The sequence below is a fragment of the Pleurodeles waltl genome, chromosome 7 (genome assembly GCF_031143425.1).
Source record: "Pleurodeles waltl isolate 20211129_DDA chromosome 7, aPleWal1.hap1.20221129, whole genome shotgun sequence".
In the NCBI taxonomy this organism is placed as follows: Eukaryota; Metazoa; Chordata; class Amphibia; order Caudata; family Salamandridae; genus Pleurodeles; species Pleurodeles waltl.
Window position 1 is genome coordinate 311,517,330 of NC_090446.1, and position 21,180 is coordinate 311,538,509.

Below are 21,180 nucleotides of genomic sequence, written 5' to 3' on the forward strand. Positions count from 1 at the left end.
GACCACCAAGAAATCAGCCAGGGCTGGCGTGACCATTTCCCAGCAAACGCTGAAAAACTGAAACTAAAGAGGCAGAAGAGAAACACAATTGGATGTCTAAACTGCAGCAAAGACTCTGAAGGGTATCCGCAAATGATTGAAATAATTGGATGACACCTACGCCAAAAAAGTAATTACCCAATTTGCTTTCTATTACAGTGCTACCCATTAAGAGGGTTTGTATTTTGTCTTAGTAGATAGAGCACATGGCACTATAAGACTAATATGCAGAACGCTCAGCATGGTGCACTTAGTAATGTTAAAGGTATGGCCTTATCCTGTTTTCTGAATTGCAGTAGACTTAGATTCTCCACTGGAAATGTGTTCCACAGCTTAAATGCAACCTCATAGAAAGGTCACCCCACATCTAAAAAATTCCTAATAAGGGTGCCCTTAAACATTAGAGGATTTAGAATGCAGTTGTCGATTAGGATTGTTCCAACTGAACGGAGAATAAATGGGAGAGATTTTGTCTCCGACTCTTTGAACAAGGCACAAATATTTAAATTTGATGCTGTCATCTAGTGGAACGTAATGAACTGAACATTTCATGGTTACTTTTGACCAAGAAACATACTAGCTGGATGACTAGACCCTTCTTAAACGGCACTACTTTCAGAAAGTCATAGATCGCACAGGCTGTTGATAACTAATCTGCAAAATGCACACTGAAGACCACATAAATTACAACAAAAAAATGAAGAAACAACTGCACAAATGAATAGAAGGAATAGATCACTCTAGTTTTGCTACCTCTTGAGTTTTAGGTTATGCTGTATCAAAACTGAGTGAAATGTTTGGGGACATTAGTATTGTCCCTAAGTGTGGAAGGTACACAGTATGAAGCCAGAGAACATGCTTAGACACCTAGTCCAAATCTGAATTCTTTACCCATATAGCTAAAAGCCATCAGTTAGCAAGATCGCAGACTCCTGCCTTTTCCTGAACTACCTCAATGAGGATAACATCAACATTTCTTATTATTTCCATCCTCTTTTCCATACAGTAAGTAATGGAATACTATGCGCATAATAGTTCTCTGCTCGCTCATGTTGAGCTTATCAAAACCAAAATACTTTTATTTTCATCGACAAGTGCTCAGATGCCCGATTCCCATTCCATTGCACATACATGTGCCTTTCTGCAATCTCTGAAGGATACAAAAAAGAATGTATGGAATGCTTCATTTATTCTCAGGCATTGGCAATTACTTGTGCTGCAGTCCATCCCAGCCGAACTGCCAGGCCAGGTCTTCCCTTAACTGCAGCACAAGCAACCCATCACGGTTCTTTGTCTGATTAGGACCCATCAGCCAGGTACAGCTTGGTTCCAGTGACACAGGCCATTACGAGTTTGGCGATCGCAAGACTGCCATCTTGGCTGTGGCGGTCGTACTGCCAACAGGCTGGTGGAGAAGAACGCCAAATCATGACCATAGCGGTATTCACAACAGAATACAGCCAATCCACTGCTGGTACCGCCAGTGCAGTGAGGACTCAACTGACGACAGCATCCACCTTCAGGTCAGTGGAGAGCATGTTCCTGCAGGACGGATTACAAGGCTGCACACCGCCAAGGTTTCCGCTGTGGTCGCACCACCATAGAAACCGTGGCAGAAACCAACTCTAGAAAAGGAGACACTCACCTTCAGGAACACATACCAGTCTGGAGCCGCCAAGGAACCTGAACTGCACATCTTCCCTCTGCTTCTGCTCGCCCAACAACTCCGGAACCAGCGATGACAACAGCAACCTTAAGTACACACACTTGCCTGTCACTGTTGTAAAATGCCAGTGTACCTATGCACAAACAACATACACATCCGGAATGGCTGAGGGCAACACGCACACGTAACCTCACACTTATATGCACACACACACAGCCACATACACAAATGCACATACACAGTACACACACGCCAAAAATACACAGCACTGGCACGGTCGAACACAGAAACACATAACACCACCAAATGACACAACTACACCACAACCGAAGCACCACAAAACACTGTGAAGTACCCACAATACACACCTCCATTTTACATATTATACTTACTCCAGTAATGGAACTTTCATAGATTCACATGCTTAAATCCTTCCCCGTTGTCGAGATGGGACTCCCCAGTGTAAATCAGAAGATATGCCCAATTGCATATAAACATTAGAAGCATTAGGTCTCTAACTTAGAAACATATCAGTCATTTTGTAAAAAGGACCAAACTCTAAAGACAACCAATCAGATTACACCATCCTCTAGACTCACCTCTCGTCGACGATCAAGGAAACACCTAAAAAGAGACATAGACCGTCTACATTCACTCTTTTCTCGTCAACGGTGCAGATTGGACCAAAAAAGATTACAAAGTGTTGTTTAACCCCATTAGTTATGCCTCCAAGTAAGGTGTCAAGACTGTTAGCTTCACACATGTTGGATGAATATGACTCTGAGGATGATGGACTATATGGGGTAGCCAGAAGTCCTTCACAATTACGGGTCAAATGTCAGGAATACTTTGATGATTCTTACTATGACCAGCACTATTATGAGCAGCCATAACAGCAGCAACAACAAGGCTGATGTGTCTACCTTCTGGCTTAGTGTTGGATTTGTAAGTAATGTTAGTGGATTACAGGGAGCGTTTACCGCCAATGCCTACATCGGTGCAACAACCGACAATTCCCACCATACCATCGACCCCTCAGCAGTTTCAGCAGCCTCAGGTTATAACTCCTCCTCGCCCGCGGGCTTCCCCCCCAGTCTGTACCTGCGCAAGTGCAAACCTCGTCGGACGAAGAAGGTGAGGAGGGTGAAATCCATACACCACAGGATGAATGGGATGAGTATATAATTCCAGCACCTGCCTCTGCTGGAACACCTATAATGGAATCTCCTCTTGAAGATATTGGTGGTTTTCACAACCTGCTGGAAAGGGAAGCCATGCGATTCGATTTACCGATGCTTGTGACTCAGCAGGACTGTTTCCTTTACGATTTCAAGGAAACTCACAGGAAAACGGTCAGGGCTATTCCAATAATTGGCCATGTTTGGAGTCAGGGTTTGAAGATTATGCATAACCCTGCAACAGTACCTGCAGTGTTAGCTAAGTTGGATAAAAAGTACAAGTCAACGGATGATGCTCCTGCCAGCCTAACTGGTCACCCAAAACCGGACTCCGTCATCTCACAGGTGGCGCAACAGCACTCCAGTAATCCTTCTACACTGTTAACTACGCCGCCAGATAAGGATGGGAGACGCCTTGATAACATTGGGAAGTGTTTTTCCTCAAGGTCCACCATTGTGGTGCAAGCTGCCAATTCTCTAGCGCTTCTTGACAGATACGATAGGCAACTGTGGTCGGAGATAAATCAGTGTTTGGAAGAACTACTGAAGAGTACCAAGATTGAGGAAAAAAGGTACTCATGGAGGGACAACGTTCCTCTGTAGAAATTGACTGTGCCCTTGACATCGCCGCCATGAGCTTTAGACTGCTAACTGGATTGGCAGTTTTGAGGCATCAAGGGCGACTCAAAGCAACTAATTTCCAACCTGAGGTCCAAACAAAGATTTTAGATCTTCCCTATGACGGACAGGTGCTATTTGGGAAGCATGTTGACGATGCGCTTCAAACCATAAAGTCGGACACTAAGACGGCCAGATCGTTGGGCACTCTGCAGTATAGAAAAATGCCTTTTAGGGGAGCCAGTGGCAGATACCAACAGTACAGATGTCCAACGTACTCCTCCACCTTCCACACTACCAGGTCCCAATATCAGCAAAGGCAACCGCCCCCAGCGGCTTAAAGCAGACCTTCTCTCAGAGGAAAGCCTGGCAGGCAATCTAAAGAAGCCACCCATAGGTAATGACTGTCTTCAACCAGCTACCTCCAGTTCTTCACCTTCAGTTTTTCAGGGAACATTGAAACATTGTATTTGTCATTGTCGCATAATGTTGGCCACCTCCTAGAGTGGATTCAGATAACACCCCCCCCAACCCCCCCCCCCGAATGTCACTGCCGCACCGGGTTCGACAAAGACATCTGCATCTGCTCAGCTTAGAAATTAAGACCATGTTGAGCAAAGGAGCAATAGAAGTTGTATCCTATTCCCAGAGGGGGAGAGGCTTCTACTCCCTCTTCTTCCTGATTCGGAAAAAATCTCACTTATGGAGTCCAATCCTAGAATTACAGGAGCTAAACAAATACCTGAAAAAGCAAACATTCTGTATGGTCACATTGCAAGACATCATGCAACTTCTAAACAGAGCAAACAATATGGCTTCCCTGGATCTTCAAGACGCCTACTTCCATATTCCCGTTCACCGAAAACACAGAAAGCTCCTGACATTCGTGGTAGCCGGCAAGTGCTTTCAATTCAAGGTCCTTCCCTTTGGACTCAATTCCGCACTGCGGATCTTTACCAATTGTCTGGCTCCGGTCGCAGCCTACCTGAGACGCAAGAGACACCAATTTTTTCCCTATCTAGATGACTGGCTAGTAAAAGCTCCTGCCTTCCAGTCAGCACGCAGATCTGTCGGAGCGACCTTACGTCTTTTCAAGGACTTGGGCCTTACTCTCAACCAGGAGAATTCACTACTCCAACCTTCGACAAGGATATCCTTCCTGGGCGCTATATTAGACACAGAACAAACCAAAGCCTACGCAACACCGGACAGACAAGAGAAGCTAATCTCAATAGAGAAACAAATTCAAAGAAGAAAGTCTCTTTTAGTTCGACGCTACAAATCATTACTAGGGATGAAGTTATCTTGTATAGACCTCATTCCCCATTGTCTCCTTCATAGGCTTCCAATTCAAGTAGAGCTGTACGAGCAATGGAAACAAGCGCAAGGATCATTCAAGGACATATTCAGATAACTCCACTCACGATAGCTTCTCTCTATTGGTGGGCAGTTTCCAAAAACATTTCAAGAGGACTACACTTCTTATCTCAGATTCCTCCAATAACTGTAACGACAGGCACATCAATGAATGGATGAGGCGCATGCCTGCAGGACCTTGGGGTAAGTGGCAAGTGGCCTCCCTCTCACCATGCTTTTCATATCAACCTTATCGAGCCGAGAGCAGTGTATTTAGCTTTGCAAGCCTTCCTCCCAAGAATTCGCAGATCAGCAGTGCTTGTCAGGACGGACAATACTACCACAATGCACTATCTCAACAAACAAGGAGGAACGCGCTCCTACCTGCTGTCCCAAGAAGCGCACACCATTTGGAGTTGGTGCATTCAACACTCAGTGCACATAACAACGGAGCATGTTCCAGGCCTTCAAAATATCATTGCAGATTCGCTAAGTAGGTTAAAAAACATCTCCTCACAGGTGGGAGTTAAACCAGAGGACACTCAATCAACCAATGAGGGATTTGTAAAGTGCACTACTCACCCGTGAGGGTCTCAAGGCACTGAGGAGGGAAGGTGGAGAAGGTGGGGCCGGGGGAAGGTGCTGCTACTGCTCGAACAGTCAGGTCTTGAGAAGTTTCCTGAAGGTAAAGAGGTCTTTGGTCTGGAGCAGGTGGGTGGGAAGAGTGTTCCATGTTTTGGCGGCGAGGTGTGAAAATGATCTACCGCTGGTTGTAGTTATGAGGACGCGTGGGACGGTTGCGAGATCAGCGGAGTGGAGATGCCAGGTCGGGGTGTAGAAGGAGAGCGGTTTGTTGAGGTATTCTGGTCCGGTGTTGTGCAGTGCTTTGTGAGCGTGGGTGAGGAGTTTGAAGGTGATTCTCTTGTTGACTGGGAGCCAGTGCAGGTTTTTCTGGTGGTCTGTGATGTGGCAGTGGCGGGGGATGTCCCGGATGAGGTGTGCGGAGGCGTTCTGGATGCGTTGCAGCCTCTTCTGGAGTATGGCTGTGGTTCCTGTGTAAAGGGCATTGCCGTAGTCCAGTTTGCTGCTTACGAGGGCTTGGGTGACTGTTCTTCTGGTTTCGGTGGTTATCCATTTGTAGATCTCTCAGAGCATGCGGAGGGTGTTAAAGCAGGAAGAGAAAATGGCGTTGACTTGCTGGGCCATGGATAGTGAGGGGTCCAAGATGAATCCTAGGTTGCGTGCGTGGTCAGTGGGAGTCGGAGCGGTTCTGAGAGTGGCAGGCCACTGGATGGAATATCATCCCAGTGGGGCAAACCAAACTTGGATCTTTTCGCGCACCTCCCAGAACGCCAAGTGCCAATATTACTCAAGTTGCAAAAACAACAGATGATGGATGGAATGCAGAGCAAATCAAACATTCACCCCCAGTCACAGATCTGGCATCACCAACAAGGGTTGTGCAGAGGATGCCTTTTCGATCACATGGTCAGGGATTTATGCATATGCCTTTCCTCCAATTCCCCTCCTCCCAAAAGTAATCAGGAAAATCAAGTTGAAACCCCGCCAGATAATTCTAATAGCTCCAGTGTAGCCACATCAACCTTGGTACACGGAGTTGCTACTAATATCTTTGTCTGCCCATCAAGTTGAAGCCAATTCCAGAGTTGCTCACCATCAACCAGCGACAAGTAAGACACCCGGATCCCAAATCTCTGAGCTTATCAGCATGGCTCCTGAATTTAACTAATTCGGATGCTTAGACATAGCAAATGATTGCAAGGACATCACAAGCGGATTGCACAAATAAAACACACTGCCTAAAGTGGAAACAATTTTGTTTGTGGTGCAAGTCCATGAATATACACCCTCTCTCTTCCGACCCGGTAAAAATCTTACCATACTTCTTACAGCTAGCACGCTCATGTCTTGCCTATGCGTCCATCAAAGTTCATCTGACAGCTATTTCTCGATATAGGAGAATGTCTGAGAAACCATCTTTGTGTTTGCAAATGCTGATTAAACAATTCTTGAAAGGTCTTTTCAGATCCTTTCCTCTGGTGAAAGCCCCTCCCCGAGCATGGCAGCTTAATACAGTCGTAGGCCAGCTGATGAAGGAGCCCTTCGAGCCCATACAAAAGGCGGACATCAAGTTCCTCACCTGGAAGGTTGCGCTCCTCCTCGCCCTTACTACCGCACTTAGGGTCAGGGAAATCCAGGCTTTTACAATATAGAAAACCATTCTTTTAATTCAAAAACAACAGTTATTCTACACACCAATCTTGAAGGTGCCTTCGGACTTTCATATTAATGAACAGGTGGTACTGAAGTCATTCTTCCCAAACCTCCATACTGCTGCAGAGAGATCCCTGCATTCACTTGATCTAAAGAGATGCATCAAGTTTAATTTGGACAGAACAAAATCTTTCAGAAAAACAAACCAGCTGTTCATAGCCTTTAGTGCCCCTAGAAAAGGACACCCTATAACTAAATAGACTATTTCTCGATGGATTAAAAATGCAATCATTTTTTGCCACCAGAAGGCTGGTCGACCATTGGATACGAGGATGCGTGCACATTCCACCAAAGCCGTATCCACGTCCTGTGCATTGTTCTCAGGTGTATCGATACCGGACGTCTGTCATGCTGCAACATGGAAGACAGCACATACTTTCACACAGCACTATTTCCTGGACACAGGGACGCTCCAAGATGCAGCGATTGGACAAGCAGTCCTTAGACAACTGTTCCAATAAAGGTGAGCCCCCCCCCCCCCCCCTCCGCTTGTACTGCTTCATGTCACATTTTCTGTAGAGTTATAACTTTCCAATCTCCAGACTCTAAACTACAAACAAAAGCTGTAACAACTGTTCACGCTGTCTCATATATAACAGTATGTAGATATTGTACACACAGAAAATGTGCTACTCACTGCTTGCTATTCTGATTCAAGCATATGAATCTATGAAAGTTCCAATACTGGACTAAGAAATAAGTTACTTACCTGTAACTGTAATTCTGCAGTATTGGAAACTTCCATAGATTCACATGCGACCCACCTGCCTCTCCTGGGGAGCTCACCTTCATTCTCTCAGTAGTAACTATAGTACAGCACTAATGCTTAGAAAATCTGAGAAAAGGCTGGTCCTCACAGGAGGGTTCTAGAGGGTGGTGTTATCTGATTAGTTGTCTTTAGAGTTTGGTCCTTTTTTACAAAATGACTGTGATATTTTCTAAGTTAGAGGCCTCATGCACGTAATGTTTATATGCAATTGGGCATATCTTCTGTATTACACTGGAGACTCACATCTCGACGACGGGAAAGGATTCAAGCATGTGAATCTATGAAAGTTTCCAATACTGGAGAACTTCAGTTACACGTAAGTAACTTATTTCATACAACACAACATAACACCAGAGAACAAACACACACAATCACACATCCAAATAAGGAGCCATACCATATGCTCCGTAAACACCTATCACAATGGATCTGACATACCTATATCCTCACACAGTACAGCCACACACAGACACGCAACACAGCAAATAACACGTCAACACAAACAATACCAACACAACATGTCCCCAACATATACATCCCATTCACACAACACACCCATTACTGGGGGATAAAGGCCATGCACACAACCACACATGCAACCCAGAAGCAACTGGTAGCACAACTACCACTCGCACGTAAACAATGTCAGCCAAGACTAAAACTGCCCTACGTAAAGAAATGCTGGACAAATGTGTAACCTTGAAACCAACAACATGTGGTCCTGTTACATATTAATTAAAAATAAATACGATAAAATGTTCAAGGCCAGAGGCCAGTCCAATAACACAAGTGCAACATGCACAATATGCACTTGTGTGTGCCCCAACGTGACTTCTGACTGCCATGTAACCTCCACAGTTTGGGATATCAAGGGAGCAGGCAGCGCACCTTAGGGATTGTGGGGTGGGGGGGCGGGGGGGGGGGGAATTGGGCTTATGCTTGGGTGGATGATCCTAGTGCGTGGGAATGGTGGGCTTAGGTCGAGGTTTAGGGGAAGGCTGGGAACTCTTAGGAGGGGTCGACTTCTTGGCATGGGGAGAGGCATCGGAACTTGCAGGGAAGGGCAGGACTTGGGGAGGGACACAGACCGTCTAGGGGTATCACAGGGTGGGAGAGGATTAGGGAAAACACACAACTCAGAGGAAAAACCTCTTACTCACACGGGGACGTTTATGGAAAAATCGTTTGGAAGTGGAGGGAGAGGGAGTGGTTGTAAGAGGTGTCTTTGTGGACGTCTTGGGTGCATGTGTGTGCGAGGTATGCTTGTGGGTGGTGGGTGTCTTGGTTGCGTGTGGGTGTTTGTGTCTTGGAAGGAGGGGGTAGAGGTGCAGGGAGATGCTGTGGTGGATGGGTGACTGTCGGGGTGGTGACGGCAGGCATGGTGGGTGTGCTGCAAGTAAGTGTGTCTGTAATTGTGGTGGCTGCGGATGTGGTGACTGGGGTGGATGTCTACGGGTCTTCTGTCGTGATGACTGGGGGTAAGAAAGGTGTTGTGGCTGTATCTGTGAATGTTGGTGTAGTGACTGCAGGTATGTCAAGTGTAGTATCTGTGGTGGTGGGGGTTTCAAGTCAGGAAGTGATTGTTGATGTCTGCAGGTGGGTGTTGTTTGTGTGCATGCCGGTGGTGGGTCTTGTGCTGCTTGTGTTTTCAGCTGTACCCTTCGATGTTGAGGTGGATGCTAGCTTGTCTTTCTGTGTGCTTTGGCTGGGTGAGGGATGAGGATTTTGGGTTTGGGGAGATTAAAGTGGAGGGGAATCGGAAGACAAAGGGTGACTGGCTGCAGTCAGCGTGGAGGCCAGAGCTTGAAAGGATCTCTGTAGGCCAGCCAGTGCACTGTGAATGCCCTCCAGAAATGCTTTACTCTGCTGGACTTGAGGTGCCAGTCCCTGGATGGCATTCACGATGGTCGACTGACCCACAGAGATCGACCTTAGGAGGTCAATAGCCTCCTCACTGAGGGCAGCAGGGCTGACAGGGGCAGAGGTGCCTGCGGCGAAGGAGACGCCCACCATCCTGGTTGAGCAGGCACGGACAACTGGATAGAAATCTACAGGTACGGCAGTGATAGACAAAGATGGTGCTGGGGTGGTCCTAGAAGGGTCTGCCACTGCCAGGGAGTGTCCACTGGAGGAGGCTTCCGAAGATGATGAAGTGGAAGATCCTGTCTTCCCCGTGGCACTCCTCTCGACCTCTGAGTTCCATGGCTGGCAACATCCCACTCTTGTGCCCCGGCTCCTTCGCTTGCTGATGCTGATGCACACAAATAGAGAGAGAGAGAGAGAGAGGGAGATATAGAGAGAGGGAGGATTATCACATTCTCCACATACGCACATGAAAACATGCATTACTGCAGCTATACATCTCCTGGCTAGGGTATCCCATATGGGACAATACATATCCTACTTCATGTCACTTCTGTCCATCCCTTCATGTCATATCTCTCACCGATACCATAATCCATGTAAGGTACCACAACTGGAGCCTTCCATCAATTCACCTGTAAACCTATGTCAGCATGCACATCATGCCCTTGCTGAAACTGAAAATCTGTCCTAATCCTGGTCATATCTCTCTCTCACCATTAGGAACAGCAGTTGACAGTTAACACCACATCATGCATGTTCACATTCAATTCCTGACATGCCCATGTCCATAAGTAACGTACCATGCAAGTGAAGACAACTCTATTGACTAACTACACAGCACCTGCCATTGAAATCACATGCCTAGCTGAACCCTCTGTACAGATCTTACACTATGTATACAATCCTTGATGAAGACACAACATATAGCAGTCCGCTTCAGGTGCCATTTGAATCTTAGAATACATGCCTGGAGAACAGCTAAATCACTACATGTATCTAATTCGAGAGACTTTATTGCAGTAACCATACACAGATACCCTACCATACATGCATGTACGGCAACAGTGGCCTACCTAGCACACATGATATATCCACTGACAATCACAGACAGCAGTGTAACTGCAACTAAACAAAGGACAACCAGCTAATACCTAATATGGCAACTTATGTACTGCATAACATGCAGATACAGCGCCACAACCGGTCAACAAGAGTGAACCACCATCACTCACACTAGTCTTGACATGTGAATACTAGTACCTACTTCCACAGAACACACACATCCCACTGAAAAGACATGTACACCTGCTGCACACATGGCCCTACACCATTGCACTTAGAACATATGCCACAACAACAATGATGAGAAATAGTAGTAGACAAGGCATCACATCTCAAAGTATGAAGTAAGGCTAACCATTGCATGTCCATATCAGCTAGGCAATGGGAAACTAGAATTTTCCCACTCCACTAGAGCTAACCGCAAGTAACCATTGTGACACGATGTAGGCGGATAATGCCATATGTTGCACTAGTATTGCTAAGCCATTGCCGTATATTGCATGCACGTTGCACTTTGTCTAAGGGTAGGAAAGCCCAATTACTTACCTCCTCTGATGCAAAGGCATTGTGATAATAGTGAATAGTCTGAATTTATATGGCATGGAAAAACATGGTACGCAATATCAGACACCCATAGTTGGATGTCCTTCAGTTACAACCTTTACTACCGCTGATGTAGATCGGGCAGCTGTTACATTTCTAGTGGAAGGGGCCTGATGGTGTGATGCGAAACCATGCAGGGTGGTGTTAATGTCATTCAGTACCCCTGCGATGGAAGTCATGGTGGCATTTTGTGCCTGCCACTGCTGCATGACTTCCTGGTGGTATGCCCTCGGCAGCCTTTGATTTTCCTCCAACATGGTGATAATTTGGCCCATCCCGTAGGTTCTCATTAGCCTAATCAGGCTACTGGATTCAGGTGGTAGAATCACCTGAATTGCAGGGTACTGAGTACAATCCCACACCTTTTGACACCTGTCGGCATAATCTAGGTTGTCTGGCCAACTAGCAGCGCCTCATCTGTGCCCTAGAACAGGGATGTTTGTGGCAACCGGGTGCATTGCAAGAAAGACACCTCAGGGTAATCGTGGTCGATCAGATCTTACCTCTTTCTCTTGGTTACATTACTCTCCCACAGGTAAAAACAAACAGAGGCAGAATACAGTTCAATAAGGGTTTATTGAAGTAACCACATCTTGGATAAAATGGTATGTGTTGCAATAACTATGATGATAATACACAATAGAAGCAAGATTGTGAGAAGGAGAGTGAAACACAAAAACAGTCCCACCATACTGTCACTAGGAGTGGTAAATATCTTTCCTACCTAAGCTATGTTAGAGCTCAGTGTGATAAGCCCTAATCTGCCGTTCATGTTTCCCCCATGGGAAGACATCATCCCCCATATCTGAACAGGGAAGTCTGTTGTCTAAAAGGACACCATCCCCTTATAGGCCAGGGATTCAGTAGTCTTAGCAAGCAGCTTTAGCGAAGACGATCAGCATGAAGTCATGGTCTTCTGGCTGGAAACTCCCTCTAACGTGTATGGGACAGAAGTGTTTTATAATCAACCAATTGATGTTCTAGGAAAATGTCCTACGTAAGGATGTGTATGTTTCTGTGAATGTCGGAGACACAGCATGCCACTTTTGCCAGCAATCCAATCTGACTGCAGCCTTGAAAAAAGCACAAATTGAAATGAATGCAGTACTAAGAAGTGAAGCTTTCCTAGGCAAAGGAACAATAACACAACAAAATAAAACAACAACGCAAATGTGGCTAATGCTAGAAAAACAAAGCAATGCTAAATAAAATGTAAATAGGCTAAAGTGCACAGCGGCAGGCCTAGTTTGCTAACATGACGTGTACAAAAAATGGCTAAAATAGCTATACAACAATCCTGTCCTGGGAACTTTGGTATGCTCCCAAGACTTGGGAGATGGTTTCCTGGTCAGTGAAGTCCCTTGGAAGCCCCATCCTCTGCCCCACACCATCCCTCCCACGCACCCTGCCCCCTGGTGCCTGTGCGGCTGGCACGGTGTGCCCACTCCCAGTGGTAGCAAGACCATCATTGTCTGGGGTGGCAAGATTCAACTCAGGTCCCTGTTGATTTACCAGTCCTTTGGACAAAGGTTTGGGGGCGATTGGTTGGCTGTGATGTGGGTGGCCCAGGGGTGGGAGGGGTTGAAGTGGACAGTATGAGGCGGGGAGTTGTTTGTCACTGTCCAGACATCCAGGTGTGTTCTCCTCACTGGGGCCTTCATCCTGGGGGTGGGGTGGGGGGGGGAGGGAGTCAGTCTCTGGTATTCTCTCCATGGTGGCAATAGCAGGGTTATGCATTTTCTGCAATGCCATTGACAGATGCTACACAACATACATTTGTTGTACATAAAACTCTGTGACTTGATTTCCATACTCCATGTTGGAAAGTGTCATTCAAGTATGGTACATATTGCACTGCGGGTGGCTCATGGTTTTGTCCGATACTTGACAAGACTGTTCAACTCTGTCACCTAGTGATTATTCAGGCTTGCTAGATGTCACATATTATAGCTGCGCATTGGTGTCCTAGTGGGTACACAGTATGTGAGTATGCAAGGGTAATAGTCCTGTCACTGGATGTTGTACATGTGCATGGAGTCTGCCATCTTACTTTCCAACCCATGGTCAGTCTATTTCAGGTTTGGGGATATGGATCAGTGGCCATTAGGAATGGTAAGTGAGCTGTAGCTGTGTTTGGCTTTGGTTGCTATTGTGAGTGTGCCATTGCATTGCTCATTGCTATGTACTGGTCCTTACTAGATCAATGTAGATGGTGTGTCTCATACTTGAGATGTACTTCCATTACATTTGATGTGTTGTGCACATAGCCAGTAGTTGATGTGCCTTTGACCAGGGCTGTGGGGGCAGTTGGACTGAATGGGGTGATGGCAGGCAGGTGAGGGCCATTGGGCGGATAGGTGGTAGGTATAGTGGGACATTCAGATAATTGGGGAGTATTTGGGTGTTAAGGTAGCATGCAGGACAAAACAAATGTGTGACATGGATGTTGTGGGTACTTACCAGACTTCAGTCCGCAAGTATTCAAGTCAGGCCCTCTGGATGCAGTATGTCAATGACCTTCTCCTCCGAAGATGTGAACTGTGAAGAATGAGGTGGGGGCCCACTGTCCGCCTTCTGTACGGTGATCTGTTAGCGTGATGCCATGGAACGCACCTTCCCCCTGTAGCCGGGTGGCGGACTTCCCGGCTACATTCGGTGCCGGTTTTCGATTGGCAGAGTTCCTCGGGGGTCCCACAGGAAACGAAGCCGCCGATGTCGGGAATCCGGACATCCGGATTCCCGGAAACATAGTCATGGCGAAAGGACAAAGAGCGCGGAGCGCAGAGGAGGGGGAAGCCCCCGGAGCCGGGAACACGGATATCCGGGTTCCCGAGAGCATCAAAAGAGAGGAAGGACTGCGCGCGGGGTGTGCAGAGGAAGAGAAGGACGCCGAGGGGCGAGACGCGGGGAATAAATACAGAGGCAGGAAGCAGCGGAGAGGATGAGAAAAAGCCTGATTCAGAGCTTGGGAAGGGAGGAACACTCGCCTACAGAGGCAACACCACGGAGGGACAAGACAGTCCCAAGAAGCCCGAACTCCGCCACGTCCCTGGAGGGGCGTGGCTAAAGCAGGTACGGTCCTGCCTGAGAGACAAATTGCGGTCTGGGAAGGGAGGAGGGTAGAGGAGACGAGTGGAGGGAGGCAGGGAGGGAAGTTTGAGAAAGGAAAGACAACAGCACAAGTGAAGCACCAACCACGGAGCATAGGAATAGAGTGGTTCCAGGGTCTGAAAAAGGAGCTTGAGTCCACAGAGGTGAAGGGACGGGACCCTTTACCCCCCTAAACATTCATTCCTACTTTCCACTCCCAAGGGAAAAAGAAAGAGTCTTATACCCAAACCACCCCATTCACACTCTCTCTCGCCTCTCCCTCACTCTATTCACCCTCCCCACACGACAAATAATACAAACCAGTTCACGGATATACTACTTACCTACCTTTCGTTACTCCTTTTCCAATCTTCTTGACAATACCACCGCCGGGGAACACCTCAGCCACTGGGAAACCCTGAGGAAGAAGAGAATAGAGGAGATCACCAAACACAACGACCACAGATACTGACTGTTATAAAGAAGTCAGTGAATCACAATAAAATCACATATATTCAACCACCCACTTGAGTGTCGTTTTACTCCCTATCGCTATACCCACTGCTACACCCCCGTAGGTCATTCCACCTCTTCCTGATTTTGTCCCTTGTGCATGGATGGTTGCCCACTGAATTGACCCTGTCGAATATCCTTTGCCGCAACTCCATTTTCCTGGCAATTGATGTTTGTTGGACCTGTGCTGCAAACAGTTGTGGCTCTACCCTGACAATTTCATCCACCATGACAAGCAACTCATTGTCAGTGAAACGTGAGTGCTTTTGTGGGGAAATGGTAGCGGTTGTGCAGACGGTGTGTGGGGGTGGTGTGAGTGCAAGGGTGCAGTGTTGGGTGATTGGTGAGGTATGGGTGCTGGGTTGTGAGGGGAGACCGTTGAGTGCTCATTATGTGTGTAATGTGTTGTGCTCGTGTGTGGTGTGTGCGGAGTGTGATCTGTATGTGAGCCTATGATGTAAGGGTGCTATCTCAATATAATTGCCTGCTCCTGGTGTCTCTGAATAGTGTTTTTGTTGCAAAGGATTGTGGGTTGTGTGGGGGTGTGTTATATAGTGCACTGTGTAGATATGTCGGGTGTGTTGATGTGTGCCAGGTGTGGGGTATTCAAACTATCCAATGTGTTTTTTTGTTCTGACAGTAGTGAGTTGTGACCGCCGCAGTTCGCATGGCCAATGGTTTTCCGCCATGGAAGAACTGCTGTGGTGATTTGTGGCTCGTAATCTGGTGATTGGATTTTTGTCTGCCTTACGGTGTTGTTAGTGGAACCACCTCTTTTCCGCCCTCCAGTGTCCCGGCCGTTTTAGATTTCTGGTGGTCTTCATAGTTAATACAGAGGTTGGATGACTGCCAACATGGCAGTCTATTGGCGGCCGTTGCCAAGGCGGTCTTGTGAAAAGACCGTCAAACTCATAATAAAGACCTAGTGTGTTTGAGAATATCTGAAAACCACTACCGATTGCACAGGCCTCAGCACTGTTTAATTTACAATCTTACTAATACAGAATTGAAAGTTTCAGTATTTTACAAAAAATGTATTGTTACTTTTTTTTTTATCTCAAACAACTAACACCTCTGACAAAGACAATAGTCCTGGCTCTTTTGTAGGTATTTGTCAGTTGTGCTGTATATCCGGAAAACATAAAGCTTATTGTACAATCAAAATACTGGTCGGGTGGCACACTAGGTGAATCACAGAAACTTAGTTTGTGTTTAAAGCACACCCTTAATTACATAGGCCACATCTATTTTGGTGACCCCCACTGTAAGCCAGGCCTCACACTGCAAACTAAAAAAAAAAAAAGCTGTGATGTTTACCCTGTAACCCCAAGGTTTGAGATATAAACTAAAAGTGTGTACGCATTCTAAAGATCAGATTAAATTAATGTACAAGCTTTGTAATTTAATTAACAGTACAGAATATGAAAGTATCCCAGATATGTAATTGCTTCCTTATTTCGTTCTCAATTGTGTGTTCAACCAACTTGTCATAAATGTTGTCTTTCCATATGTGCAATTTGTTGATTTAAAAAAAAAAAAAAAAAAAATCATAAAACTAGCCTGTAAAACAATTCCCCCTATATTTCACAAGGTTCATATGTATATTCTTAAGGCCATGCTCTTAATTTAGAGCTTGTCTCAGATTGAAGCCAGCTTTCTTTAGAACTTCACCCAAATGAATGAGTTGTCCACCTTTGAGAAGACCAAAAGCCCACTGCTGTTCCTATTCCTGTTTTTTAAACAAGCACTAGATTGGGTCGGGGGTGTTTGTTGAAGGTTTCTCGGCCCTTTTCAGACTTCTGGGCCTCCTCAGGATTTCAACAAAAACCTGTATTGGCATTGTGTCACGGGCATACTGATGATACAATGTGATTATTATTTTATTTAGTGTTTACCTGCAATCCAATTTACAGTGTCTTATGGTGCATAATGTTTTTGTGCCAACCTATCCCCCATGGTGTGCACTGGAAAACCAGCCCCTGCAGATAATCCTGTTTAGTGGCATCAACTCCCAACGGCCTCCGCATGGTTGCACCTCTGAATAGGTGTGCAGGCACCACATTCTCCAAGTGATGCAAACCAAATTTCTCTGAGGACCTGAGTTTATCGGTTCCTACTATGCACTGCTGTTGTGAACTCCCATTGTTTCACCCGGCAGTCATCACTGAGGAAAAAGGTTTTCTTGTGAAAAAATAACCTCAAAACAGAAGACATAAAAATCAAAAGGTTTTGAAACAATTTCTCTCCAAATCTGGCATATTTAGATGGCAATATAAACTACTATTGCTATTATTGTTTGTGTTGTAAAACTCAGCATTTGGAAAGGCCAAATCTTGTACTTGCCTATATTCTAAACATGCCTGATTTGGATGGAATTTATGTTTTCATACCCCTGTGATCTTAAAACACTTCATAAATATCTTCCACAGAAACTGTACAAAGGACTAAACTACATCTGTCCTTGTTGGGTTGTAGGCAGCCACCATAGTGTGTTCTCGATACCACCAGGCAATTCCCTGCCTGCAGTGTACCACGGGATGTCATAGCACAGTTGCAGGAGGGAAGGGAAAGTTGAAATGGAAAAAAGTAAAACAAATGGTGTACAGGCGGGAGGTGGTCTCTTGTACCCCATTACAAGCACAAAATAAGAAAACTTGGGAGGCATGCCTTAAAAGGTGATTCAAAGCTTCAGTTAATGGCCTGTTCACCATGAACCTACAGGCGAACCTCCCATCCCGAAATACCGAAGAAAAAAAAGAAAAAACTCTGGTTAAGTGCGGTGTAAAGAAAAAAAGTATGTTGTGTAGGGAGGGAAAAGGGCAGTGCTTACTGGAGGAAACATTCAGGCTCAAAGTTTATGGTTTCTTGTGGTGAGGTGTCCTGTAACCGTTTCAGGATCAGCAAATTCACAATGTTTATAGCTTACAGGCCCAATTATCTCTTTTGAATTTTCCCTCATTTTAACCAGCCAGGAGCCTGTTTAGAAATGGACATGAGAATTGCTAATTACTGATGCTCTGACAAGAAGCAAAGACGAGACACATAAAAACTCTTAGACAATACACTTTCCTGGGACCCAAGCATACGTGTGGTGATGAATCTAGTACAGGAATGCAAAAAATATTCTCTTTCCTGGATATGCAAGATAAGTAACAGCTAGTTGATTTGCAGATCTAACAGTACATACCACTAAAATATTTTGGGGAAAAAACAATTATCAACTTCTTATATTGTCTTTCATATCTTAAATATAAGACAAAATGTATACAGTCAGCAGAGACAAAAAAATTGTGTTTTAAGTACAAGACAAAAAGGGCATTGTCATCATAAACAGATTAAAAAAGTGCCCTGTATTAGGAGTGGTTAAGTAATTCTCTTCTAATTATAATGGATGTCAAACCGCTGCAATAGATGAATAGGTGCACCGTTAGTTACGGACAACGTAACCTTGAAATTGGGAAAGATCCAATACTGAGCACTGAGCAACTTCATTGAAGTTCGAGGTGTTCTAAAAAACAAAATTGTAAACTGGGCATAGAAGACCACATTAACCGTACTGAGAGTCAAATATATGCAAACCTACGAATTTCTTTTGCAAATTTTTTAATATGTCAGGCTGTTGTTCTGATATTATTACTGAAACGGCAGTCCATTCTGCAATTAAATGTTTACTCAGTGCAAACCTTTGTTCATTTTTAGGGTCGAGCCAGCAAGGTGCGTGCACAGGCATCTCGTATGCGAAATGCTGTTGTGATCAGTGAAGGGCTTGGAGCCCGCCTGTCCTTCAGTATTTGTTGGTTTGCATGGCACTCTTCTTTACAGCCTCGTAATTAGTCAAGGCATGTTTGGCATCATTTCCGTTCCTCTATGGAGCACGGATCAAGCACTGATTGATTTCAAGTTAATAAGTGCCCGTCCGCTGCTCCCAACCTACAATTTTGTTCTAATTTTAGAAGGCTTGTGACTGGCAAAATCATGCCCAGCAGGACACAAAAAATTGCAAAGTTTTATTTTTTAAAGCGAACTTTATTTTATTTTGTTAATTCGTCTTTTCTCAGTTTCCACTCGTGTTTTTTTTTTTTGTTGTTTTCTTTGCTCCTGGGCGCTGTTGTCAAAAGATGACAACTAACTTGTTCGAAATATGCGAGACCCATTGCATTGCAAATGCTTGTTTCTTCCTTATTCTGTCTTCTCCGAAGCAATCGGTTAACCCTTCAAAAAGTTGGAACTTAAAATTCCAGATTATCACCAGATGTGCTGTGTTGTGAAAGTATAAAGATAAACGAATTATAGGAGGGTGGCTGTGTGACCCGAATTTTCTTGGACATCTGTGAATTTAGTTCCTTAAGTAGAGGAGAGTTGTGGGAATTTTTGGAGAGCTATGCAATGTGTGAAGCTGACCATAACGGTCAACTTTGACATTCATTGATGATCTTCACTTATTGAGTCCTTATTTATTAGAAGAACTGTTTAGTGCTAATGTATTATTTTTTTAATGCTTTGTTTGAGGTAGGAGTACTATTTAGTTTACCGTTTTAGGCCCTCATTTATTATTAACTTACAATTTTGTTCCTATTAGTGTATGGTTTTGTGGAGCATTGTATTTATGATTACTACTGGATTTTACTAATTATTTAATCCTATGTTTTTCTTTTTCTTTTAAAGGAACATGATATAGACACAAGTGAAGCTGGATTCTAGAACCCTTAATTCATAGAAGCCAATGTGCAAGAAACAATTCCTTATTTCCAAAAAACCTCAAAAGGCAACAGTGTGTCGCTCATTGTTCATACTTGGCGTCCACTGTTCTTTTTTTTGTAATCTTTGGCTTTGTATCATGTAAATATGTATGAAATTTAAACATTTTTTGTATGGAGTGGTACGATAAATTATATTTATATTTAGCTTCAATGCCATTTCTATTTTATTATAAAGTGGAAAACTGCATAACTGTTTTGACTTTTTCTTTTTACTTATATATTATGCTTGAAAATACACGACGTGAGGTTTTAATATGTACATTAAAGCCTTTATATTACAGCTTTGTGAGAAAGGGTGGTTGGATAAAACATACGCACAAGCAGCTTGTGTAGACAAGGTTCAACCGCGTAATACACCTTGCAAGTCATAGAATTAAGGTATAGACACTCACATTGTTGCTTACACCAGCAGGGGCTATGAAGGTTAGTACCACACGGCTTGCTTCTTTAGTCAACGGTTGTGGATGGAACTCATTCAACAATTACTAACATGTAAATAAGATACTTATTGCTCATTTTGGGTCATGTTTGTGACTCATAAATACTCACCCAAGAGACAAGTGCACTATTTAACATATACAAAAAATAATTCAGAAAGGTAATTTCACTGAAAACTACCAACTTTTTAAGGATTTTTTTATGTGTGAACCATCTTTTGCCCGGATGCTGAGTTTGTTGAAATCCAATTGCTTTTTTATCGCACCAGATAAATAATCATACCCTGGGGTATATAATTTATTTTGTGAGATAAATAGCATCTATTATGAATTTCTGGGTAATGACGTATGGATTTTGCTGCTCAATATACCAAAATCCCCATGGCAAGGCTAATACCATACTTTTTCTCCTGTTAAAGTCCAGCAGATTTGGTCTGCCAAAATTATATGAAGATGATATATACACGCAACCGGTGATAACTAGATATGACAAATACCACCCAAATCATATTTCCAACCCCTACACAAGTGGGTTTACAGAGGAGTCGGAAAACACCAAGCCAGATTATTCCATAATAAGTGACACATTACAGCTTGTAATGATACACGTTTTCCAGGAAATTCGAAACCTTTGGAGCTGCTTAAGAACAGGTTGTCCGGGTGAGGGAAAGCACACATTGTCCCTTCTTCGTATTTGTCTTTCACTTACTCTGTTCACATTCACTCTTTTTCTCACACTTTTCTCTCTTTTTCAATAATGTTTTGCTTCCATCTGTCTGTTTCAATTTATTAGAGGTATTCATTTTATCAGTGGAAAAGAAAAAGTTGAAGGTCGCGTACACACATGCATGTAAACAATGCACATGTGGTAGCTTGAACTCAAAGAATGACCATAAACACATAACATATGTCAATAGTATGTGCTTTA

At 44.5% G+C, this 21,180-nt stretch overlaps 1 protein-coding gene across 3 annotated transcripts in view; it reads left to right on the forward strand.

Moving 5' to 3' along the window:
* The window catches only part of IFT52 (intraflagellar transport 52), a 492,806-nt gene extending 472,801 nt beyond the window's left edge, over positions 1-20,005 (forward strand). For all 3 annotated transcript variants that reach the window (XM_069243757.1, XM_069243756.1, XM_069243758.1), the window contains one exon: positions 19,721-20,005. In XM_069243757.1, the coding sequence (XP_069099858.1) occupies positions 19,721-19,756 (36 nt within the window). In that variant the 3' untranslated portion in view covers positions 19,757-20,005. The remainder of the gene's footprint in view (positions 1-19,720) is intronic.
* The last annotated feature ends 1,175 nt before the right edge of the window (positions 20,006-21,180 follow it).